Source organism: Leptonotus elevatus, chromosome 5 (assembly GCF_054856555.1).
Source record: "Leptonotus elevatus isolate MCC_2025b chromosome 5, RoL_Lele_1.0, whole genome shotgun sequence".
NCBI lineage: Eukaryota > Metazoa > Chordata > Actinopteri > Syngnathiformes > Syngnathidae > Leptonotus > Leptonotus elevatus.
This window is the reverse complement of record NC_141243.1, coordinates 2,695,640-2,721,698: the sequence shown is the minus strand read 5'-3', so window position 1 is coordinate 2,721,698 and position 26,059 is coordinate 2,695,640. Positions and strand designations below refer to the sequence as shown.

The 26,059-nt window shown below is 39.7% G+C and overlaps 4 protein-coding genes across 4 annotated transcripts; all 4 read right to left on the bottom strand.

The window, feature by feature from the left end:
• Positions 1–6,687: 6,687 nt before the first annotated feature.
• Positions 6,688–11,592, bottom strand: LOC147173315 (uncharacterized). Its single transcript, XM_086075300.1, has 4 exons — positions 11,363–11,592; positions 10,795–11,120; positions 10,271–10,549; positions 6,688–8,073 (listed from the first exon to the last, which is right to left on the bottom strand). The coding sequence occupies exons 1-4, from the start codon at positions 11,395–11,397 to the stop codon at positions 7,343–7,345; spliced, it is 1,371 nt and encodes a 456-aa protein (XP_085931426.1). The 5' UTR covers positions 11,398–11,592; the 3' UTR covers positions 6,688–7,342.
• A 160-nt stretch (positions 11,593–11,752) lies between these two features.
• On the bottom strand, positions 11,753–15,159 carry LOC147173314 (uncharacterized). The gene is made up of 2 exons (XM_086075298.1): positions 14,922–15,159; positions 11,753–14,063 (listed from the first exon to the last, which is right to left on the bottom strand). Exons 1-2 carry the CDS (start codon positions 15,094–15,096, stop codon positions 12,808–12,810), a joined length of 1,431 nt encoding a protein of 476 aa, XP_085931424.1. The 5' UTR covers positions 15,097–15,159; the 3' UTR covers positions 11,753–12,807.
• A 296-nt stretch (positions 15,160–15,455) lies between these two features.
• LOC147173313 (uncharacterized) lies at positions 15,456–18,220 on the bottom strand. Its single transcript, XM_086075313.1, has 2 exons — positions 17,657–18,220; positions 15,456–17,356 (listed from the first exon to the last, which is right to left on the bottom strand). The coding sequence occupies exons 1-2, from the start codon at positions 17,832–17,834 to the stop codon at positions 16,305–16,307; spliced, it is 1,230 nt and encodes a 409-aa protein (XP_085931439.1). The 5' UTR covers positions 17,835–18,220; the 3' UTR covers positions 15,456–16,304.
• A 137-nt stretch (positions 18,221–18,357) lies between these two features.
• Positions 18,358–25,275, bottom strand: LOC147173312 (uncharacterized). The gene is made up of 6 exons (XM_086075724.1): positions 25,116–25,275; positions 24,053–24,184; positions 22,267–23,166; positions 20,910–20,923; positions 20,439–20,664; positions 18,358–19,376 (listed from the first exon to the last, which is right to left on the bottom strand). Exons 2-6 carry the CDS (start codon positions 24,180–24,182, stop codon positions 18,454–18,456), a joined length of 2,193 nt encoding a protein of 730 aa, XP_085931850.1. The 5' UTR covers positions 24,183–24,184; positions 25,116–25,275; the 3' UTR covers positions 18,358–18,453.
• Between the last annotated feature and the right edge of the window lie 784 nt (positions 25,276–26,059).

The following is a 26,059-nucleotide window of genomic DNA, read 5'->3' as shown; positions in this document are numbered from 1 at the left end:
TTTTTTGTCTTTTATCAGTGCGCCAAGAAAATTCATATTTTTAAGCACAGGTAAAACTAAATTCATTTAATACTCCCTATTTTAATATATCTAATACCATTTTAACATTTTTGTTACGTTTCATAGACCTTGGAGGATGTAGATTTTCATTGCCGTATTTCGGCATTTCCTAGAAAAAGTTATTTCCTGTTAATAAGCGATATGCATACTACAGATGTCACATTTGCATTCTCAACCAAACATCGGCTGTACTTAAAAGTTGGTCTGCAAGTCAACATGACCTCAATAAGTGGAGTACAGTGGAAAAAAAAATAAGTGCACCATTTTTCTTGGCTAACTTCCTCTTGCGTAATTCACTTCTAGGAAGGCGGCCTGCTTGGGTTACATAACACAGCTAAAATAACCCAAGCTAAAGATGCTCCAGTTGAAAAAGAAAAAAAAAAAAAGGTCAGCTCCAGCATTGTAACTGCAACTTTCTAAAGAGATTAACACCTTTTAGTTTCTGGGGGTGGGCCGCACAATTGCGGTTTGGCTCGGACTCTCCAGATGACGTGTTGCGGCCAGGGGAACAAAAAAAGTTACTTGCAGCTGGTTTCAGCTGGTTGCATCAGTTTCTCATGTCGTTGATCCGCCTGCTTGACTACATCTGCTAAAAGTGGCAACCCGTATCTCACACGAGCACCCAATAGCTCATTTTAAAGGGGATGTATTACGTAAAAGTTCTCTGCAGTGCTTGTCCACAAAACATACACATCTTTTGTGAGTTGCCTATTTCTGCTGTGAGCGAGCTGATCTAATTTGCATATTACCGTCCCCAATGCTACGAGCAATATAGAGTGAAGTCCTCTTTAGTCTGGCAGGTGAGCAGAGATTCAAACCCAGAACCTAAGAATTGTGAGGCAAGCATGTTAATCACAAGCTCACTGTACTGCTTTACACTATTTGACAAGCGTAACTTTGCACCTTGAAGTTCTGCCTTTGACAGTGAAAATACAACTTCTAAATTTTTTTTTTGTTCTTTATGGGCACTTAAAAAAAACAACTTCATATTTTAGACTTGCAGTCATCGCTCACTTGGTTACAACCCGTTCGCTCCGCTCCGGATCGCCATGGTACCAAAAGCACCTCGTGTTGGCCCCACAGGAGAGGGGGCGGGGTCAGATGGGGCTCATTTGTATGAGACAGGATCACCTCAAACAAGGCTAGAAAATTTCTGTTAAAAAAATTATTATAAATTATTTTTATGTTATTACTGTTTTTATGACATCTGGAAATTGTGACATCGCCGACTAGTGGCCGGCATGCATAGTTGCATACTACATTGGTTTTGCGTGTGTGGCATTGTTTTGAAAATGTCATGTGGATTAAAATCTGGATTAAAAGTTTTTTTTACAAAGTTGTCATGTAAAAGTACCTACTACTAAAAGCTCTTTGTTGTGTTTTTTGAGGTGATTTTTAAAGGAAACCGCAGATTTGTGCTTTAGCGAAACGCTCGAAAAGTTGTTTTTAAGGTCTTGCGGGTGAAATCGAAACACATCTGCAGCTCTTCAGAAGTCACCCCCGCGCGACCACAGGCTGATTTCATTTCTCGGTATGTGACTTAGTGGGCGGCAGATATTTGTCGTTTTCTTTGTTAGGCTTACATACTCGTAACCACTAACAATTCCATCTCCATCAAATTCCACAACGGATTCCAACTCAAAGGACAAAATATAATATTGGGGGGGGGGGTCGGCGTTTGAGAGTGGCAATTTCTCCCGATTTTGAAGCCTCATTTTATATACTCGCCAACTGATTTCATCATTCAAATTGGGCAGTTCTTACCAAAAAATATTCTGTGCTGTGTCACATTTAGAAGATTTGTTTTCACTTTACAGGCTTTACTTCAAGGCCCTTCATGACTAGCTTAGCTAAAAGTGAGAGTCAAACTTGGAGAAAAGTGGCAGCTGATCAAACAGAGCTAGCGATTCATGCAAAGCAAACAAGGGGTCAAAGGACACGATGTGACAATTTTTCTCAGCCAAGGGTCACCTGACTGCCACTACCCCTCCATTTTCTCGCTTATGGAGGTATCACAAGAGGGTGGGGGTGGGGGTGGGGGTGGGGGGTGGGGGGTTACTTAAGGTTTTATGAATGATTCAGTGGAGTCAAAGCGAGTCAGCGTTAGGATAAACAAACAACATATGTTCAACCGTGCTTGTCAACATGGATGAACATGAGCCGCTGGCCTGTTTAACAGCAAACATGCGCGTACTCCGTGCACACACACACACTTATACACACGAAATGAACTCAGGTAGCTCGGCCCACGTTCACAAACACTTACTTACACCCCCCCATTCAAACACACACAACCTTCTTTTCGACCCTGACAGAGCTTTAAGGGGGGAAAAAAATGTTCCTTGTCCTCTTGCTGTTGATTCATGAGCAGACAAGCTGCCACGCGTACGGGAAGTGAAACCAAAGCAACGGGGCCTTGCGTAATATGTGACGCACTTCCATTCGGCATCACCCTAGAAATCTTCAGCGTTTCTTTCTTACCTTCATTGAGGCTTTCACTTCTAAACAACATATTCAACATTACTACGTATGGAAGAAGCACACTTTTTTCTGTTGGACAGCATTATATTGTGTACCTAATGAAGCGTCCTTCTCACTTAGTTTGCATCTTATGTGGTTTGACGCGTGGCTTCTCTCCTCTGTTGTCACGGTAACCGAGGATAAGCATCTCTCCCGTAAGCTACCTTGACTGAAGCGCGTGCGTCATGGCAGTAATGTTCCACCACATTAATTAGGGAGGAAAAAATACTTGACAAATCTCAAAATAACAGCTTTGTTTTTTACTCTTTTGAAAATGCCGGAACAGATTAATGGCATTTAAATTCAATGGACAAAGATGAGTTGTGTTACAAACGTGGTTAAGGAACAAATTAAACTCTTATCTCAAGGCAGCATTGTATAAGGATAAAAACAAGATATCACAAAGACACAACTATCACATGATGTTAATAATGATATTATTAAATCCTATAATATTATTAGAGCTGTCAAACGATTACATTTTTAAATCAGATTAGTCACATTTTAGAATTTTTATTAATCACGATTAATTGCTTAATAAAAAAGTTTTTTTATCAATATTTTTTTCCCCGCAAAATTTAAAGAGCACCGGTTATGTGTTAATTCTTTTGACATTTAATGTTATGACGAAGTCTTCAACATTTTTTGATCCACTGCACACACTCATCCTCCTCTTTTTTCTAATCAATTAATTACTTGCATAATTTAAAATGGGGACAAAATGACCCCAATATTTTGACATGAACAAATATCCTAAATGTCTTATACGCAAACATTTATTAAATGCATGTAATTATGTTTATTACTCAAACAACCTGTGCTACCTTAAACGTAGCCATCCGCTGTCACGCTAGAGGATCATCTATGGTCAAAATTAATCTGCGTTAATTCATGATTAATGCAATATTTTTTTGTGATTAATTAATAAGTTAATGCTTTAACTTTGACAGCACTAAATATTATACAACTGTACAATCACAAAAAAATTCAATAAAATACAAAATAAGGATTATTATATATGCTACATTTAAATGTGTGTAAAAAAGTGTGACCCAATGTTTCAAAGTAAAAGAAAGTCTTTACGGCCAGCTCACACAGCTAAACAACCGACGGAAGATTTGGTCCGATCGTCATTTCACGGCGTATTTTTACCGCACGGCTATTTCGGTTGGCGCGACGGCTTTTTCGTAGAGCTCGTGTGACAAGTTGTGGTGAACCTGAGCGAGCTGACATTTGTCACTGCGACATTGATAAGCAAGCGCACGTGTGCAGGAATGCGAAATCAAATCAGATTTGGTTACACTTGACTGGAGTAATATACGACTGTAGTGTAGCGCGTTTACTTGTGTTTACATTAGCGCAGTGGAGTTTGATCTCGGTGCAAATAATCCTCCCCTCTGTTAGTCCCACATTGTTTTAGCACAGTGGATAAGACGTAAAGTCAATATTGGAGTTTTTCTTGTATGTTGAGGAAAGAACAGTTTAAAAAGACATCCTTCAACTAAAATATATTATATAATGTTATTTTTCAAAATAGTTTTGTATTTTGGATATTTCATTTATTTTTCTGTCCAAGATTTTGTGTATTTTTCCATTTACTTTATTTGTGTCAAATAGTTTTGTATTGCTTCATAATATTTTTATCTAATATTATTTGGTTTGGTGAATTTTTCTAACATTCAGATGTTAATATTCAGATATTTTGCAATATTGTACATTTTGTTTCACAGTTTGTATTTTTTTTCGTATTGGTCTATTTTATATGGATTTTTTTGTTTTTATTTTCTGGTGCTTTTGTGCGATATATTTGCATTTTTGGGGTCATTTTTTATTAATTTTCTGATACTTTTTAAAAAATATTATTCTGATTTTTTTAAACCTTTGTTTCTAATATTTTTAGACATTCTGTTTTTTATTTGGGACATTTTTTCAAATTTGTTTTTCTTTTCTCTATTATTTTCTATTTTTGGTTTCCTTTCTTCTAACATTCTTCTATTTCTAATATTTTATGTATTTTTAATCAATTTTTTTTTTTTTATTTTGTATTTTATAATTTCATCAGTTTTTTTTTAGATATTAAAATTTATGTTTTCATCAAATTTTTGTATTTCTTTGTTATAATAATATTATAGATTCAGTTAATATTTTATTCCATAATTTAAATGTTGCTACATTTTTGCGTAGTGTCTATTTTCTATTGCATTGCCTTTGTTTAGAACATGCAAGTGTACCTAATATTTGACTTGTGTCGTTCCCATTAGCGATAGCACTGACACGTACGGGCTAACAAGGAAATACTTTGTGCACAGCTCTACAAACAAATGTTTTTGTCTGTCGGATGAGGGGGGCAAGTGGTTTGTTTTGAGGGGAAGGAGGTGATTGGGGGTCACGCATTTCAGGAATTCCACACAGTCTCACAAACCCCACCCACCCCCTTACCTCAGAGAGCCTTCGTCTTAAGTGTGGTCTGGTGCAATAAATCAATCAATCGTCTTCCTGCCATTAGAACTCATCTATGTGCTATGTGAGGAAGTGTGGCCTGTCAGGACACGTTCTCGGAAAGGCCGCACCTTTAACTGCAGAGATTTGGATACAGACCTACATACTTGTCTCACGTGTAAATTTCAAAATATACTCACATTTTCAATCAAATTATGTCAAAACGCATCCCATTTGAAAACTAAGTGTCCAAAGCAAGATTCAGGGATAAAAAATGGGGCACGGGTCCCTATGGTGGTCATATTCTGCCATTAAAGCAGTTTTGCTTCGTAGGGAACATTACTGTCTTAAAATGGGATCAGAAACAAATTTACCTACTTTATAGCACAACTAAAATAAAGTAAAACTACTCACCTTTTAATTGAAGACGTACGAAAGCAGCGAGTCAGCTTTTTTCCCCAAAACATCATGGTCCTACAAATATAGAAACAGGTTATCCGGGTTATATTTTATCCACTAGATGGTGCTATTTGTCACCATTCAAAGCATTCATCAAAATGTCACAGCTCTTACTCCCACAACTGTAGGTAAGTGTGTGTTGCTATTAATGCCGATAAATATTAAATACCGTAGATATTTTTACTAAAATAGCAAGGCACCCTGAGTGGATAAAGGTGTTGTTATTGCTGCATGCTTTGAATAAGGGGAAAAGTAGCCATATTTGGCGGACAATTCAAAATTGGCACATTTAAATGTATCTATCCATTATCAAAACATGAAACATTGAAATATAATCCCGCTCACATAAAAATAAAAATAAAAACATCCATGTGAGGTTCAACAAAAGCTCAATATTGTCCATAGATGAGAACTTGAATAATATTTTGTCCTAGGTCAAGAGCTATGGAAAATGGAATATCGTTTCAAAATCTGTTTTTGGTCTGCAATGTCCGTTATTGATAATTACCTGTTTAAAGCTGAAATGAACAAATATTTACCTAAGGAGGAATTATTTTACTAGTTTAGTTATATTTAGAACTCTGAAATTAACAACATGGAGAAAGGAAAATGTATATCTTCCACAGTTCTACATAGTAGTTGTATTCATGTTTTTGTTGTTCTTCGGTATTAATTAAATTCCCTTTTCGATAGGTTTTATAAGAACTCACAATTAGTGCACTGCTATAGCGTCACCGGTAAGGTGTTGTCTAGTACAATGTCTGACATTTGACACACATTCTTAAAAAAAGATTCAATCATAGGTTTTGTGAACATTTAGATGCACCTTGGATGAACAAACCGTCTGTGTATTCATTGGAAACAGCTTCCAATTGTCGTTGTTGCTCGTTCTCCGCTTTTATTATTTTTTTACAAAGTCCAACTGTGTCCTCCTTTCGCATGCTAACTTCTGCCGCATGCTAACTTCTGCCGCCATCTTCTTCGGTGGTGGTTCTCAAGAGATTGCGCAGCGTCACGCGGTCGCCATCCTGAGGCGGTATTGACGACTTACCTCAACTATTGAGCACTTAAAACATAACTACATACAAAGTGCCGTACATAAAGTAAAAAACAAAAATCAAAACAGACAACAAATACAGTTAAAACTATAAATTCATAACAAAGACAGTAAATACAACAGTGCATAGACAGAGAAAACATGCTAAGAGGTCAGATTCCAAATTGTCTTTATTGTAAAAGCAAGTAAGACACAAACTTGACATTTTACTTGTTTTTAAAATTAAATGAAACAATAAAACAACAATGTCTGTTTTGTACCTATTTTCTAGGTGTAACCCTAAAATGTTGTTTCTTGGAGGCTGAGTAAAAGGCGGGCTACAAATAGTTTCGAGTTTAAGATGTTTTCTGGCGTTTTCCTGCTAAATAAACCAGACACGGCAGGACAGGATTCAATCACGTCTCTCTTTTATTCTGATGACTGCTAAGTTCCAAATCAATTCTTGAATTTTAATTGAGGTGGCAAACAGGAAGACGTTCTAATCGCAGGAAGGATAATTGAAGTGCAGTCATGAACGGCACTGCATTTCCCAGAATACCTTTCTTTAATATTAGGGCTTTAAAATGGCTGCCCAAATATTTTGGGCATTTTGTTCGGAGCACACTAGTGAAATACACCATTTCCTTCTCACAGATATGTGATGAGAACGAGTTTCTCTGAATTGCATTGATTTCAACATGACTTCCTGTCATTCAAATTAAATTCAACATCCTGTGGAGTGTAGTCTATTCAAATTAATCTACTAAATTGAATTCTGGAATTCAGAATTTTGCACAGCCTTTACCTTGCATCAGGAGTCGCCCATCCCTAATAAAAAGGCTTCTCCCCATTGTGCGTTTTCATGTGCGCCAGCATGTTTGCCTCGACACAGAACCTCCTGCCGCAGACGGGGCAAGCAAAGGCTTTTTCTCCCGTGTGTATCCGCATGTGTGTCAGCATGCTGGACTCCTGAGAGAAGGTTTTGCCGCAAAACGAGCAGGTGAACGTTTGTTGTAACGTGTGCGTTTTCATGTGCCATTCCAGGTTCACCTTCTGAGTGAATCGCTTATCGCAAATTGAACAATTAAACGAATCCTCTCTGTGCGCGTGTATGTGATCGCTTAAATTCCTCTTGCAGGAGAAGATTTTACCGCAAATTGGGCAGACTAAAGGTTTATCAACAGTGTGTGTTACCGTGTGTGCAATCAAAGCGACTCTTGAACTAAACCTTTCGCCGCAAACGAAGCAGCTCTGGGGGTTCCCTCCCCCGTGTTTCCTCATGTGCGCCGCCAGGTGAATCTTCCGCGAGAATCTGTGACCGCAAACCGAGCAGTTTAAGGATTTCTCTCTGCCGCGGGCGGTCACGCGTGACTGCGCGCGCGCCAGCGGGCTGTGATCATCCAGCGGCGGTGACCAATCGGGCGATTTGTCGTCGTCTTCGCGCTTTACGAGGGCGCCGGTCAGCAGCAAGTTGCTGATGCTGGACCCCTCCTCCTCTTCCTCCTCCTTAATGCGGCGGCGCTGGGGATGCTCCAAACTGGAGGTTCCTTCAAGTTCTTCTGTAGGTGACAAGCAACCAGAGTTGGGAGTAAGTCACAGTCTCTCGCCTAAACCTTACAGTTCCACAAATTTGTATTTTGTGCATACGTTATACCCCTTTTCTTGGCTACAGATGAGTATTTCATGCACAAATTACGCGTATTTTGTGCATGTTAGAAATATGCCATGGACACAATTAATATTTTTTATTTTATTTTAACCCTGGAGAACCCAAGAACCCTTTTCTTCTTTGGAAAATTATGAATTATACATTAAATGACTGCTATAAGTTAAGTTCACTGAACACCAAAATATGTTTTTTTCAATTTTAACCCTTTATTCCCTAATTTAGGATTAGGGCCAAATTTGACCCTTTGGGATTTAGGGGTATCATTTCGAAAAATCGGAATAACAAAAACTGTCAGTAAACTATTTAGAATTTAAGAAAATAATCAAATACACAGCTACATTGAACAATATAAATGTTTTGTTTTATTTGTTGCATTTTAGAACTGGATTTTGAAATGTACAAACACACTTTGGCCAATGGAAACAAGAACACAGGGACAAAAATCACTGCTGGAAAAAAAAAACACCATTGGTCTTTCTTATCCAAAAATCTGTCAGAACTCACACTAGACATTGTGATAGTCTTTGAAACAATTTCTCTTTTTGTTAATGCAGAGAGGTACTGCACATTTTTCACAGTGCATTTCAGTCTTGAGGTCCTTGCACACGGCACATCGACGGCGATTTTCCTCCTTGACAGGCCAATGGCCGATTTGGTCAAAACAGACATCTGCACTCTGATAAACTCGAACAAATCTTGGTGGTGGCGGGAATGAGGGGGAGGAGGAGCTAGGAGTTGATGGCCTACCCCGCTTTCTTGCCGTTCCAACTTCAACCAAACCTTGAGCAACCAAACCCTGAAACTTGCGAAGCTTGAGAACTTTAGATCCAGTGATTCCCTGTGCCTCGCAATCGCGCTGGTAAAGGAGCCATGCATTGATCACCGCAACGGACATGAAGTGCTCTTTTTTTGGACTTGTCCCAGCGCCGAGCTTTTCTCAAAAGGTTCTGGTCCAGCATATGTTGACATCAAACGGACTGCTTTCGTGTCTTGCCATTTCAAACAAACCGTGTTGGTGTTGGACTCCAATTGATAAATCGTAGGATCCACGGCCTTTCTTGGACAGGTCTTTGTCAGGTATCAGGTTGCACTTGGACAGACGGTTTTCCCTCACAGTTCCTGTGTAGTAGATTCCCCTTTGCCAATAATTTCTCAATGAGGGGCATGGAAGTGAAGAAATTGTCAGCAAAAATCAGGAAATTGACTTTCTCTGCAAGCGATTCGCATAACTTCACTACAATGTCTCCACCAACTCCCAACTGACTCTTTTTTTTGGCCCTTTTTGTCCACTGCCACCACCGTTTCCTTGATATATGTCAAAGTCGTGCAGGAGGCCAGTGACACAACAGCGCGCCCACACTTTGAATCCCCGGGCTTTCCTTTGATATATTGCCTTATGCCACCAAATTTACCTTTGTACGGCACCATCGTCTCATCAATGGATTGTTTTTGTCGAGGAGCAATTGTCAGACATTGTCTCCGAAAAGAATCCAAAAATGGTCTCAGTTTCCAAACTTGTCACCACCACTCTAGCTCATGTAAGTGCAATATTCATCCACGAGATGGCCCCATGCAGGGGTCAGAAGTGGCACTCTGGACTTTTGAAGTTAAATTTGTAAAAATTAAAAATTAAATAAAAACTAAAAAAAAGGTCTTACAAAGGTCTTATTTGAGTAGCAGAATTTATAGGGTCCAAATTTGACCCCGTGGGTTCTCCAGGAAACACAGTTGGAAAAAAAATAATTTGAATTTTTTGCATCCATGGAATTTTCTTATTCTTTCTTCTCTAACCTGAATTACTTTGTGCACATCGCTGGCGTCGGACCGAACCCTTGTACCTCCAAAACGGCCAATTTTACGGAGACCCCAAAAAACGGGATGAGCAAGCCATTATCGACACTTTAGATTGGTCAATAAATAATTTGTAAAATAACAGCCACAATGAATTGACAATAGTGTAGATTTTTGAAAAAAATACGACATTTATCAAATTGTGACTTACAGAGGCTAAACTTAACCATTTTCATGTAAGGAAAAGCGTATTAATTAAAAGTGTTTGTTTGTTTATGTGACCTTTTTCATCTCACCTTCAGAGTCTGTACCGCTCCTCAAAAGTTCATCAATGTCATCACTGTCAGACAGCGGAGCAAATAGGGGGTCTGCTTGTGGTGATCCGTGGTGGTCTCCTTTGGTCTCCGTCATTTGTGTCATTTGTTGCAACTCAGTCGGTTCTTCTTCCATTTTCATGTGGACAGCTGCCATCTCCTCTTTAACATGGAGGGGCTGTGGATGCGCCAAACTGGTGGTGCCCTCTTGCAGCTGAGGGGGAGGTTGTTGGACTTGGTGACCAATCAGCGGCTGCACATCTGTTGGACACAAGCGACAGAAACGCAGTTGAGCTCATGTTATGCGAATAAGTATTAACATTTTTCGTACAAATTATGGGCCTGATTTAGGTGTAAACACGATGATGATTCTCTCAAGGCAGCAAGTGGTCTGCCTCACAGTTCTACGATCCCATTTCATCGAAGCGTTAATTCTCCTTGTGACTTTCCATAAACGCTTCAGGGTAGCTAAACGTAAACAACAACTCGTGAACATTTGAACGCACCTTGGATGTGCAACAACAGTTGTGACTTTGAAATAGCTTCCAGTTGTCGTCGTTGTTGCTCGCTCTCCTCTCTCGCTCGACGAAGTTGCTCCTCGTACGACGCTATCGTTCTTTCAAACAGTCCGAAGATTTCGTCGGCGGCCGCAATCAGTCGCTCTCTTACCAAATCTTTCAACATGTTTGACGATTTTTCACCTTTTGTCGTCCTCACGCGGCAATTTAAACAGTCAGGAACTTCCGCTTTCTTCGTCGGTGGTGGTTTATTTCGGACGACAGTCGCACAGCTATAACGCCACGCGCTCGCCATCTTGAGGCGGTGTTGACAACTGCTGGACGATATTGGAAAGCAGAAGCTGTCCAAACGATTTTTACTAGAATGTGAGAGGGACTGAACAGGAATTTGACTCGTTCATAAATTTGAATTTGAATTTTTTCAATTTAACACAGGCGTGGGAATGGAGAACCACTTGCTCCACCAGATGCATGCAGCCTCTAAGTCAGGGGTATCCAAGCTCCAACACACCTGTTCCAATCAACAGTAACATTATCAGGCCTATGCAGAGCTTACCGATGAGCTTCAGCTGTGTTGGAGGAGAGAAACATCCAAAACCTGCATGACTACCAGCCCTTGAGGACCAAGTTTAGACACCACTGATCTAAGTAGTGCACCATCAGCATAGACTGTGGCACCCAAATTTATTTTTTCAAATAGCCAAAAGATTTCATCCGCGGCCGCATTCAGCCGCTCTCTTACCAAATTTTTCAACATTTTGCCATTTATCCCCTTCGCAACCCCCACGCACTGACACTAACTTCCGCTTTTTCTTCTTCTTCGGTGGTAGTTCTAGTCACGTCATGTGGCCGCCATCTTTAGGCGGCATTGAAGACGGCTCAAAGAGGCGAGCATAAAAGCACGTGAAGGGTACGAAATTGACATTGAATTTGTTTCTCTTTTGAACTCAACTTTATTTATAGAGCACTTTAAAAACAACCAAAGCTGCATACAAGGTGCTGAACATAAATATACAGTCAGACATATAAAAACTGAGTTATATTAATAACATGAACACCTTAAATACAATAAAACACTGAACCAATTTAAACATTACAATGCAATAAAATACAAGACATGTTATTGAATAGAAAAGATTATGTTATATTTACTGCACACTGACATCATGATACAAAACAGTAACACACTACAGTAGTGTGTATATATACAATATAATATGCATCTGTATTTTTTTTTGTTAAGTTTTAAAATAGTTTTTATACGACGGCGTATTGGGGCCACAAATAACAAAAAAAAAATTAGATGGCAGGGGCAATATTCCGAGAAAAAAAATTGCCACTTAATAAACTCGTAAATTTTGGAGTTTATAAAGTGGCAAATTTGCGAGTTTTTTTCTCTGAATATTGCCCCCGCCCTCTAAAAAAAAATATATATATATATTTATATGTGGTCCTAATATGCCGTCGTATTTTTGTCTGTTCTTTTTTTCTAATCATTATTTCGAGCTGTTACACTATGAAAATAGAGTTGATAACTTGATATGTTATTTACAATGGGAAAATATGTTTAGAACAACATGGAAGTCAATCAAGCCTACAAAAAAAAAAAAAAACTTAGAGGAACTCAACTGTAATAAAATGTTTATAATTTGATAATGGGGCAAAAGTATTAATCAATTTTATCCATCTATGTGAGAGTATTTGTTGTTGTTTTTTTTAATTAATTTTGTTTTTTAGCAGTGTCCATAGTTCATTGATGTGACTGCTGCTGTTCACTGCTTCCAAGTTACAACCAAAGAAAAGTTAGTTTACAAAAGCACTTTAAGTGTTGCCAGTTTAAGCAATTTTGCTGCCACATTCAGCAACTATTTTTCAAAAATGTGACCAAAAGTGGGTCTTTTGCTCTCTGCTTGGAAACAGGAAGCCAATCACAACATCAATTTCATTGCGTTGTGTTTATAAAATACATGTATGTTTTCGCAAAACTGTGCAGGTTAGTGTTTATTCTCCTTTGTGTGTCTGCGTGTGCGCTTTAAATCTGTTCTTATGAGAGTAGTTTTTACCACAAATTGAGCAACTGAAAGGCTTTTCCCCCGTGTGTGTTTTCATGTGTGACACCATGTTCCCCTTGAGAAAGAACTTCCTGCCGCAAACGGAACAAGCAAAAGGCTTTTCTCCCGTGTGCGTTCGTTCGTGTCCGATCAAGGAGCCCTTTTGCGCAAAGCTTTCGCCGCAAACCGAGCAACTGAAAGGTTTTTCCCCCGTGTGTATTCGCATGTGTGTGATCATGGTGGGCTTCTGAGAGAAAGTTTTTCCACAAACCGAGCACGAGAAAGGTTTTTCTCCCGTGTGCGTTCTCATGTGCGATTCCATGTTCACCTTCTGAGTGAATCGCTTACAGCATATCGAACAATTAAAGTTTTTTTCTTTGTGTGTGCGCATGTGTTCGTTTAAATTGCTCCTGTAGGAAAAGCTTTTGCCGCAAGTTGAGCAAGTGAAAGGTTTCTCTCCGGTGTGCGTTACCGTGTGCGCAATCAAAGCCACCTTCGAAATAAATGTGTCGCCGCACACCGAGCAGCTAAAGGGTTTTTCTCCAGTGTGTTTTCTCATGTGTGACACCAAGTGAATCTTTCGAGAGAATCTGTTGCCACAAACTGAGCAGCTGAAGGATTTCTTTCCAACGTGCGTACTCGCGTGCGCCCGCATGTGCGCCCTTTGGGTAAACGTCTGACCACACACCAAACAGCTAAAGGGTTTGTCACCGGTGTGGGTCCGCGTATGTACATTCAAACTGTACTTACTGGGAAAGCTTTTGCCACAAACGGAGCAGCTAAAGGGTTTTTCTCCCGTGTGCATCCTCATGTGGAGAGTCAAGTTGCACTTGTAAGAGTAGCTTTTGCCACAAACCGAGCAGGTGAAACGTTCTTTACGCTGGTCGTCACTTTCGCAGTCTGTGTCGCTCCTGGAAGGTTCTCCCGTGTTGTCGCTGTGTGACAGTGGCGCCAAGAGGTTCTCCGGTTGCGGTCCTCCACAGTGGTCTCCACTTGGACTGCCATGATGAAGCTGTGACGAATCGGGCAGTTTCTCGTCGTCCTCGTCTTCACTCTTCATGACGACGATGGTCAGTGGCAACTCGCTGATGTCTGCCTCCTCGTTTTCCTCCTTAATGTCAGGGAGTTTTGGATGCTCATCTTCTTCTTTAAGGTAGTGGGGATGTGGATCTTCTTGCTCCACACTGAAACTCTCCAAAAGTTCATCTGTCGGACACAAGCAAGTATAGGTAAGCCATAAGTTAGTCTCAAGCAGAGGTGAGGATTAGCGAGTTTATTGCACTTTTTAGATAAATTATTTATCTAATTTAATACTATACTTCAGAGAAGCATGGTACACAGAATCAATCTTGGTCAGACATTGATCGGAAGCATTTTCATATTTAACAAGTCTCCGTAATCTACATGGAACCAAAAGAAAAACAACATGAACATACTTATTACAATTTCTTGTATTACTTTTACTAATATTTTGGTAAAGAAGACAACTACTGTACTACTACTTTTACTCTGTTACATTGAGCTAAATTATGCTTGCTACTTTTATTCTTATCGACAGAATTTGGAATCTATTTCAGTTTGTCAGACACTTTTGTCACACGACTCTGAAAGAGTCCTATTTACGTGACAATAGCAGAATTCTTTATTTACCTTTCAGGCTTCAACTGCCTAAACATTTTCACATTTCAGCCTACAAGAACTCCACTTGGAACGTAATACCAAAATTATTAGAACACATTTATTAAAAAAAAAACATAAATACTATACAAAAACACAATATAAATGCACACAACTGTCCGACGTGAATCATCTTGTTTCACTAGTTGGCAAGAATATCTAGCTAAAATATGAAAAGAACATAAAACTTTGAAATAAAATATATCATATTCACTGGACATTCTGAATGAATTCATGTGTGCAGAATGCAAAATAATACGCTGGGGGCTATTCTTTGATAACAGTCCGTCTGACTGAGTACGTATCATCATGTCGTACCAATATAAACGTAAATTAAGTTTTCCCAGCCACGATATTTGTCTGTACAAGGTGAAAATATGAACAAACCTTGTTCGCGTTGCACGCTTTGGTTCTTGACATCTTCCAGTTGTCGTCGTTGTCGCTCGGTCTCCTCTCGCGCCCGACAAAGTTGCTCCTCGTATGACGCGATCGTTTTTTCAAACAGTCCGAATATTTCGTCAGCGGCCGAAATTAGTCGCTGCCTTACCAACTCTTTCAACATTTCGATGTTTTTCACTCGACTTTGCTGTGGACTCGTTTACGTTCCGTCTTGAGCAACGAACACTTCCGCCTCTTTCTTCTTCAGGGATGGATTTAGAGAACCACGCATCCGTGGCGTCAAATTACCGCCATCTTGCGGCGGTAGAGAAACTGTTCAAGATGAACAGAGCAGAGGAAACTCTTGTTATTGTATGAGCATACATATAAGTTTATTTATACCAGGTCCAACAGTACAGGTTACCTGTCTCGAATTTTGCCTTTTTCAGCCCGAAGGGCGCATCCACAGTGTAACAGGACCTCCATCTTGCAGCGGTATTGAAGACGACTCGAGATCAAGAGAACAGAAGAATAAAGTAGAGCTGTGGTCGTGACTCGTATTTATTTCAAATAATGTGAGCACACACTGTCAACAGAGGACATTCCACAGAATTCTTGATGTGAAACAACCAAATGGAAAACAAACTTTGGAAATACGGTGGAGGAAAATCAACATTGCAACCATTCATCTTTACATTTTTCTTCATGTGTATTTTTCAGTCCATTAATTGGCTTTTGCCATCAAATCAGTACATCACAAACACAATTAACCCCACTTTGATTCGATTAGGCTTCATTACAAATGACAAAAATTTGACTGATGTTGAGATGAAAAAGTTGCAATTATGGCATTAAATAAGACAAAGAGAGTAATAGAATATCAAATGTGCAGTAAAGACAACAGAATATAATGCAGACAACGCATCCAGAAAGTATTTCCGGGACTTTACTGCAGTTTGTTAAATTACAGCCATTTTCCAAAATTGATTTTTTTTATTATTGACACACCACATCATATAAAGTTTTTTTTAGATTACTATATTCAAAAAAACAAAATAAAAAAATAAGACCACATATACACGTATCAACAACTCTTTAGCAGTCTTCTACACAAAATTCTGCCAAACAAGCGTGGCATGAACATAAGTCAAAAAGTCATAAATCAGACTACAACAATAATACAAACAAATCTGTGTCTTTCTTATTCAACATTCAATGTTTCATGAAAAAAAATATAGGAAAGCTCTGTAAATACTTTCCGGATGCAGTGACTATACAATGTGCATTGTAGTAGATTTTTTTCCCCCCACACGTTTTATACTACTTTTCTACCCTGGATACATGATAAAACAACTTTTTCCCAAGTGTGACGCCACAAGAATGAACCTTTGATCACGTCAGTTCATCATCAAGTAAACTACTACTCCCTTCGTCCTTGTGTCTGCGGACATGTGCGTTCAAATTACTCTTGTACGCAAAGCTTTTGCCACAAAGTGAACACGTGAACAATTTCTCTCCGGTGTGCGCTGCTGTGTGCGCGATCAAAGCCACCTTGAGGATAAAGCCTTCGCCGCAAATTGAGCAACTGAAAGGTTTTTCCCCCGTGTGCGACTGCATGTGAACGTTCAAATTGCTCTTGTGGGAGAAGCTTTTACCGCAAACGGAGCAACTGAAAGGTTTTTCCCCCGTGTGTATTCGCATGTGTGTTACCATGGTGGGCTTTTGCGAGAAGTTTTTGCCACAAAACGAGCATGTGAACGGTCTTTCGCCCGTGTGCGTTCTCATGTGTGTCACCATGTTTGCCTTCTGAGTGAATCTCTTCCCACAAACGGAGCAACTAAAAGTTTTCTCTTTGTGTGTGCACATGTGATCTCTCAAGTTACTCCTGTAGGAGTAACTTTTCGCGCAAACCGAGCACGTGAAAGGTTTCTCTCCGGTGTGCGTTCTCATGTGTGTCACCATGTTTACCTTTTGGGTGAAACGTTTATGGCACATGGAGCAACTGAAGGGTTTTTCTCCACTGTGCGTTCTCATGTGTGTAGTCAGCTGGCACTTATAAGAATAAATGTTTCCACACAATGTGCAGGCAAAGTGTTCTTTATGGTTGCCGTCACCTTCGTAGTCTGCATTGCTCCTTGAAGGTTCTTCTATGTTGTCCTTGTGCGGCATTGGAGCTAAGAGGTCATCTGGTGGTGGCCCCCCATTTGGATCGTGATGCTGAAGCAGCGATGTCTCAGGTAGTTCATCATCATCGTCTTCGCTCTTCACAACAACCACGGTCAGTGTCTCCTCATCCTCCTGCCTCTCATCCTTCTTTTTAACATGGAGGGACTGTGGATCCTCCTCTTCCTCTTCTTTAACGTGAGAAGTCTGTGGACCCTCCTGTTGCAAACTGGAGCTTCCTCCCTGAAGTTGTTCTTGACCAGCAATCAGCTGCTGGACATCTACAAGACGCAAACAACACAATGACAATGCAGTGAGATGTTTTGGCTTCATGTGATATTTTGTCAACGTGTAACCCAGCTGTAATTTCAATTCATACTACTGCTACTCCAAGGCGAGCATATATAACTGTTACAAAACATAAGTGTCTTATGGGAGCTGGAACGTTTTAATGCAATTTAAATTAATTTCAATGGGAAAATGACCTAGCTTACCGACGCGCGTTTCTGTAGACACAATTTAAAAAGAACAAAAAAAATTATCCGCCAAAGCTAAACAGTTGCGTTAAAATATGTAAATACCTTCGTTGGGTAGCCCAATGTGTGTCTTGCGAACAGCCTCCAGTTCTCGTCGTTGTCGCTCGTTCTCTTCTCTTTTTCGACAAAGTTCCTCCTCGTACGACGCTATTGTTTTCTCAAACAGAACGAATATTTCGTCAGCGGCCGCAATTAGCCGTTCCCTTACCAAATCTTTCAACATTTTGACGCTTTCACTCGATTCGGCTTAGCTTAATTTCGTTCCGTCTCGATAAGACGTATACTTCCGCCTTTTTCTTCTTCGGGGGTAGTTTTACGCAGCAGAGGATCAGCGGCGTCGAACCGGCGCCATCTTGTTGCGGTATAACGACTACTGTCTCAATAGAGAAAATGGGGAAAGAGCCGTTGTTGTTTATATTGCAAAAAAAGAGCAACGAAAATGCATGACTTATTAACGTACATGTAGAAATAAAAACAGTCACTCATAACCACGGCCGCCATCTTTCTCCGGTATTGAAAACGTGGACAGAGGCGATAAGAACAGCTAATTTACCAAGAGTGTAAACAACAAATAGATGCAATTTACTTATAAAAGTAGATTTGTAAATATATGACGCAAACACAAACGTTGCAGTTATTATAACAAAGCAATAATCAAAATACAAAACATTCAGATTTGTAATACAAAAAAAGACAACAGAATAAAAAGCAGCACATATGTGATAAACAATAAACTTGTGAGCATATTTACATTTATGTGAACTTTAATAGACATTGAACATACACACACATACTGTTGTACCTTACAACACCACAGTGGATTTGAAATAGAACTTTCAGTTTTAATTTAAAACATCTGGAGTGTCATTTAGTCCCGTGTGCGATCTCTTGTGTTTAATCATATTTACCTTCCGCGTGAACCTCTGACCACAAATGGAGCAGCTAAAAGGTTTTTCTCCGCTGTGCGTTCTCATGTGTAACACCATAATGGATTTTAGGTAGAATCTTTTGTCGCAAACCGAACAGCTGAAGGACTTTTCCTCTTTGTGTGTGCGCATGTGTATATTTAAGTTGCTCTTATAAGAAAAAGTTTTCCCGCACACCGAGCACGAGAACGACTTCTCTCCCGTGTGCGTCGTCATGTGCGCAATCAAAGCCACTTTCTGAATGAAACCTTCGCAGCACACGGAGCAACTGAAGGGCTTCTCCGCATTGTGCGTTTGCATGTGCGCGTTCAGACTGCTCTGGTAAGAGTAGCTCTTGCCACACACGGCGCATGCGAACAATTTCTTCCCGGTGTGCGTGGCGGCATGCGCAATCAGCGCCACCTTTCGGACAAATTTGGCATTGCAAACGGAGCAGGCGAAGGGTTTTTCCCCCGTGTGCGTCTGCGTGTGTCGCGTCAGGCTGCACTTGTACGCGTAGCTCTTGCCACAGACGGAGCAGCTGAACCCTCCTTTGCCCGTCCCCTTTTCGGAGAGTTTGTCGTCATCTGTATCGCTGGTATCTTCTATGACGTCGCTATGTGACAGCGCGGGTCCTCTGCAGTGGTCTCTGCCCGGACTGCGGCAATGAAGTTGCGACGACTCGGGTGGTTCGTCTTGGTCGTCTTCACCCTTCACCACCACAACAGTTAGTGGGAACTCATCATCTTCTTCTTCTTTGACATTGGCGGGCTGTGTATCCTCCTCGTCATTGTTACGTTGAGGGGGCTGTGGACCCTCAGCTTCCTCTTTGACTTGACAAGCAATCCGCTGCTGGGCATCTGGAGGACACAAGTGACTAAAAAAATAAATAAAAGACCACATTGTGAAAAAGTAGAGAAAAAATGTCATGAAAATAATTCAATTTTAGAAAAAGAAACACAAAAAATAAAGCTATTATTGTAACAAAAATATTAGGAGGAAAAAGGACAGATCAGAAATGAATGTGATATTTTAATACACTAAAAAAATTAATACACTAAAATTTGAAACATGAAAATAAAATAAAAAAACATCGTGGAATTTTTTTAATTTTTTTAAATAGCACAGAATGGGAAAAAATATTAGATGCAAATAAACAATATTATAATGTAAAAAAAAAAGCTAGTACATAAATATTGGGTGGTGGGGGGTGGAAATCATCAAATTATTCTGTGTATAAGAAATGTTATATACAGGTATATATAAAGTTTATGTTTTGAACAATTTATAATTTATGCTCAATAAATGGGACAATATTTGAATTGTACTGGTGCTTGATGTCAGGAATTACTCAAATGAAAAAAAAAGTGCTATTACTTGAATCTCTAAAATACATTATTTTGTAATATATCTCTTTTTCCGTAGCAAAATTGAAATCCCTCGTAGTGGCAATATTTTCAAAGTAATAAAACGTTTTATTCCTTGCAAGAAAGAGGCCAAACTGTGTGGAGGAAGTATATGGAATGCAATGAGACTGCAGCTGCTGTCACAAAACCAAACGCATGAACATAACAGCTGCCTCGGGTAATGAGTAATGAGTGTCAAGACAAAAGATGCAATTGTGCTGTCTATTGGCTGACTTGCAGCTATTTTCAGTGTTATTTAATGTAAAAAGAACAGATCAAAAATAAGTTCTGTTCCAAATTTACTGTAAACAAGACGTGTGGCAACAGCTTATAGTGTAGTGAACTGCATATTGTGCGTTTGCACTGTACAATCTCTCCTTTTTTTATTGTCCACTGCAGTGGTGAAACATTCATTTTTTTCTACACATTCACATTTCTGCTGATGTAATAAGAAACCGCAACATTAGACTCTTGAAACGAGTGTACAACAGAACCTAAGGCTAGTGGACATGTTACCTTCGATGTGAAGCACAATTCGAGTTTTGGCAACAGCTACTGGATGTCGTCGTTTTGCTTCGTTCTCCTCTCCCGTTCGACAAAGTTCGTCTTCATCTTCCTCCTCCTCATCCTCATCCTCCTCATCCTCCTCGTGCACCTCTTTCCACATTTCCCGAGGTTTTACGAATAAAATGGTTAAGAAGTGATACAGAAGCACCGCTGTTCGGGAGCTGGTATCAAATGACTACTGTCGCGTGACTGATGACGTCACATTTGTTCGCCAAGCCTGTTGTTGGTCAACGACCATTTAAGCGTTTTCCTAACACTATAAATTACACTGAAAATGTTACTTGGGAATTGAGCGATATAAATGAACAAAACAATTAAGGCCATCTCTTTTTTTTCTTTTTTCTTTTTAATTCAATTTAACGCATGCGTACAACACAGACTGTTATCTTGGATATCTACGGCACGCCTTCGGTGACAAACCTGAACATGCAAATCTTTAGAGAAAGGGCTAGCGCTCTCAACGTCTTTACGCGTAGTCTCAAACTGTACATACACGTTCCATTTGTATTTATTACAAAATGCAGCCATATATGCGAGTTACATGATACACGAGGTTTTTCTCGTTCATCTGCTGCTCTTACAGTGAACGTGGACTGATCAAGTTTCATTAACGTGAACGCGCACTTTTTCTTTCCTTCTTCTTTTTTCCTTTTTTTTTTAAATCTCACTACACGTCATACTTGGCACATTCTCATTCTCTGGCACAAAATATAGCTTCACAAGATAATTAGATTGTATAATATCAATATTTCTACCCAGATTAAATGTAGTACATTCTGTAATGGCAGCATTTATTAGTAGTAATAATGGACATTTTTTGTAGTGTTCTCCACAACATTCAACAATTTATGGCTCAGGGTGTAGAGACGGTCGTTCAGTAACCAGAAGTTCGATCATCGCTCTCCTCAAGTCATGTGTTGTTGTGTCCTTGGGCAAGGCACTTCACCCACATTGCCTCCAGTGCTACTAACACTAACATGTATGGAAGGTGCGAATGTTTGGTGGTGGTCAAAGTGGCCGTAGGCGCACACTGGCAGCCACGCTTCCGTCAGTATAAGTCCGATACATTATTATTATTTCCCCAATCTAGGCTGACTCATTAAATTCTTCTTCTTTTTTTTTATTGGAGTGATTGCCATTATTATTATTATTAATTGCTAAATTTACATAAATCACAGAACATAAACAGGATAATTTTTTTTATTGGAGTGATTGCCATTATTATTATTATTAATTGCTAAATTTATATAAATCACAGAACATAAAAATGATTTATCCAACTCAGTTCAATGTACAGTGAACGTTAGTACTCTTTATTTAAAAAACACACATCATCTACATTTCAGGATCTGGTTATTACAGACAGTGTTTGATAGTATGTAACTGTGCAATACATACACTGGTAGCAATAAACACTCATGTAAAACATCAGCAGAAGGCCATTATTAGTTTATGCCATTGGCAAAGCATCTCTGACCAGCCGCCATTTTGCAGGGGTATTGGCGACGACTCAAGATTAGACAGTAGAGTAAGAAAAATGGCTACAAAGAAGCGAGAATCCTAAGTGCCTTAATAGAAGAGAACAAAACGTGCATAAAACAGCTCATCGCTCTCTCGGTGAAGCCTCAACACAACACAAACATGAATAAATCATTACCAGTGAACGAAAATCGAGTGAAGAGGATCACGAGGACGAATCAGCTGTGCAGTACGATGAAGATGACAAGATGATTTGTCCTGTACCGTACAACAAAATGGAGCATTTACTTCACTTAGCAGTGTCCCCACATGTGTGAAGTCAAACTGTTCTTATGAGCGTAGCTTTTACCACAAACGGTACAACTAAAGGGTTTTTCTCCTGTGTGTGTTCTCATGTGCGTTACCAGATGTGGCTTTTGAGAGAATGTTCGGTCGCACAATGAGCAACTAAAGGGTTTCTCTCCAGTGTGCGTCCTCATGTGCGAGTTCACATAATCTTTTGACGAGAATGTTTTGCCGCACACTGAGCAACTGTAGGGTTTTTCCCCTGTGTGTATTCTCACGTGTGTTATCACGTGCGACTTGTGCGAGAATGTTTTATTACAGAACGCACAACCAAAAGGTTTTTCCCCTGTGTGCGTTCTCATGTGCGTGATCACATAATCCCTTGAGGAGAATGTTTTATTGCAAACTGAGCAACTGAAGGGTTTTTCTCCTGTGTGTGTTCTCATGTGTCGAATAATTTTCTCTTTAACGACATTCTTACCGCAAGCTGAGCAGATAACACGTTTTTTATGCGTCTGTGACGCTTTCTTCCTGCCAAGGGTTGTCTTCTTTTCAGAGCATTCCCACTCTTTGTCGTCACCTTCGCAGTCCGCGTCGGTCCTTAAAGGTTCCTCTGTGTCGTCACTGTCTGACAACGGAGCGAAGAGGTTGTCTGGCGGTGGGGTCGCACAGTTGTCTCCACTTGGACTTTGATGGTGCAGCTGTGACCACTCGGACGGTTCGTCTTCATCGTCTTCATCGTCTTCACTCTTCACGACGACGTTCAGTGGCAACTCCTCCTCTTCCTCCTTCATGCGGGGTGGCTGCGGCTGCTCTTCTTCCTTTTTTATGTGGGAGGGCCGCGGATGCTCCCGCTCCAAACTGGGGCTCTCCACCTTGGGCTGATAGTGAATTTCTTCCGGCTGGACGTCTGCTAGATGCAAGCAACACAAGTCAATTATATTGCAATTCCACTAAATGCAATGGTACCATGCTTTTAAAATGCTAATGAGCTTTTCTTTCCATTTTTGAGGGGACTTATAAGCAGGGCACGTGCAATGTGATTGGCTGTTTGCAGAGACCATCAAAAACCAAACAAGCCACCTCTTTGAAGCTAATGACAAGAGACCATTTTGAATAGATTAGCCCTTCTTCCGTATTCAGCCGAAAAGGCTCCGCAGCTCGTACTCAATCTTTCTGGCATCCAATAAATAGTTCAACTGAGAATATGCAGTCTTCTGGTTGTTATTATTAGTATAGCGAGCATACAAGATAAAAGAACCGGTGAAAGTTCCCATCTGCATTTTACAGACACAGAGAGAGAGAGAGAGATTTAGCCACTGTGCTAACTCCAGCCTGGATGCTTTTTGGCTTTGTTTATTAATGTGCATTGTTCCTAAAAACAACAACAACAACAACAACCAGTGCCATTGGGTACCAGTTAGCCCCCAAGGACAATATGAGTAGCTCACAAGTCGGTTCTAAAAATAGCTCACCAGAGATGGCACACTGTGACTTACTAAAAATAATTTAAAAATAATGAGAAGAAGAATGTTCATATTTATGTATTTAAACTCAACATAGTAGGCATTTATAATGTATCAATTAATCTATATTTTGTTTGAAAATTAAAAATTCAATGGAAAAAATGTTTTTATTCATACACAAGCTAACATGTGCCAGTGCCTGCTCGCCACACAGACCTCCATCAATCATCAGATCTAGATTTAGAGATAATCCTTTTTGTTCCCTCTGCATTATGCACGGCTATTTCTACTTCATTTTAATTTTCAAATACAGAGGTACGTTTTCTTACTTACTCTTATTAGACAACTTGGTGACATCAGCCTCCTCCTCCTCCTCTTTGATGTGGAAGGGCGGTGGATCCTCCTCTTCCTCTTTAACATGAGGGAGCGTGCGTTCTTCTCGGCGGACAATCATCTGCTGCATGTCTGCAGGACACAAGCGACACACAATGAAGACACAAAAAGGACTCTGCCAGTCGCCTAAACCGCAAGTCCAACTTATTACAGTGTTACTGCAGCTTAAGGGAAGTAGTTCAATTTAAGACTTTTTTCAAATTCCATTTAAAATCGAATTTAAGACGAACCTCCCAATGCGTTTTGTTGCCCCCAAATTGCTGAAGTACATGAATGACGCGTATCTACTCTCATAACATCGGAAGACTTTTGAAAGATTGTTTTTAAGACATTTTGGCACGTTAGGATGTGAAAATTACAAAAATTGTCAGGTGTGTCGTGTTATTGAGAAGCCTCTGCCAGGATGAATGGCAAAGTTTAGAACAGGGGTTCTTAACCTTTTCTGCTGCCCCGTGTAAAATAAAATCAACAAAATGCAACATGGTTTTGTTGTGTTTTTGTGCTGATCTCGTCAGCTACTAGCAGGACAACGGCAGCATGCTGGTCACAACAAAACCATGCAGTGTTTTCTTTTTCTTGCAGAGTAGTCTAACTAACGAGATGAAAATATTAAATACGAGGGGGTACTACTATTACTACTTATTCTGGGCTTCTAATCCTTGATTTGTAATATCTTTTACAGCCCACGATTACACACAATGAAGGCATTGCAGACGTTCTTCTGCTCTCCGAATAATCGCAAATGACACTGGTAGCCGGAATTTCCCTACCAAGAGGGCCACAAGAAGAGCATTCTGGGTAATCAGTAAAGGTTGGAACCAGTGTACTAACAGAGTGCCTCAGCTTCTCCATTCTTTTTCATTCATCATTTTTTATCCACCAAGCTTGAAGAGCAACTGTTATGAGTAAGGTTTTCTACATTTAATATCACGACTACGCTACGATTTTGAGCCACTGCAGAACGCTCATCCTCCCCTTTTTTCAGAGTAACCAATGAACACACCTTGTACAATTTGAGAGGAAAAAAACTGCGTCCCGTCTTTGCCGTTGTCGCCCGCTCTCTTCTCTTACTCGAAAAAGTTAATTTTTTACATTTTAATGTTATCTTTTGTGGGGATTTCAACACATCGCCCTCTCGCTTGTATTTTTCGACTCAGCGATTTCCGCGTTTTCTTCTTCTGTGGTGGTTTGACAGATACATTTTGTCTGTTAAGACACATCCGCCATCTTGCGGATGTGTTATTGAGCACTAAGGGAAAAAATGAAGGAAAATAATATAACATATTATTCTACAGTTCAGAGTCGTAATGAGAATAAATGTATAATATAATGAATAAAATAAGGGATATTTGTCAAGAAAATGGACAATTATTAAATACAGAAATCATTTTCTCAAGCTAAAAAATATTTAGTCCTTCTTATTTAGAATTTGTTCGAGAACGTTGTATTTTTTTTATTGAGAGCAATAAACGGCAAGAGTACAGACAATTATGAAAGATAACATTATATGAGAAAAAATGTAGTGAGAAAAGTCGATAGTGCTTTAAATATCATTAAAATAATGTGATATTTTTTAATTAAATATAAAAGGGACATCTAATCGGACATCAATGCAACTTCTCAGGAAGTGGCAAAGGTAGCAAAATAGAGCCATAGTGTAACCTATAGGCTACTGTAACAAATTATCACATGGGACAGAGTAGCAGTAAATCTATAAATGCTATAAAACTATCTATAAATATCAAAAGAAATACTTGTAAACATATTTCACTCTTCTTGACCAGAGAGGCTAGTTGCTGACTACTGGTGAGTTTGCGGACTAACGCCTCAGTAACCATTACCCAATGCTTTTGTTTACATCGCAAATGGCCCGAATTACCACTACTGCGCAAGTGCGTCACTCACAGACATGACATCCAGCCAGCGGGAGACAAAGCGCCAAATAAA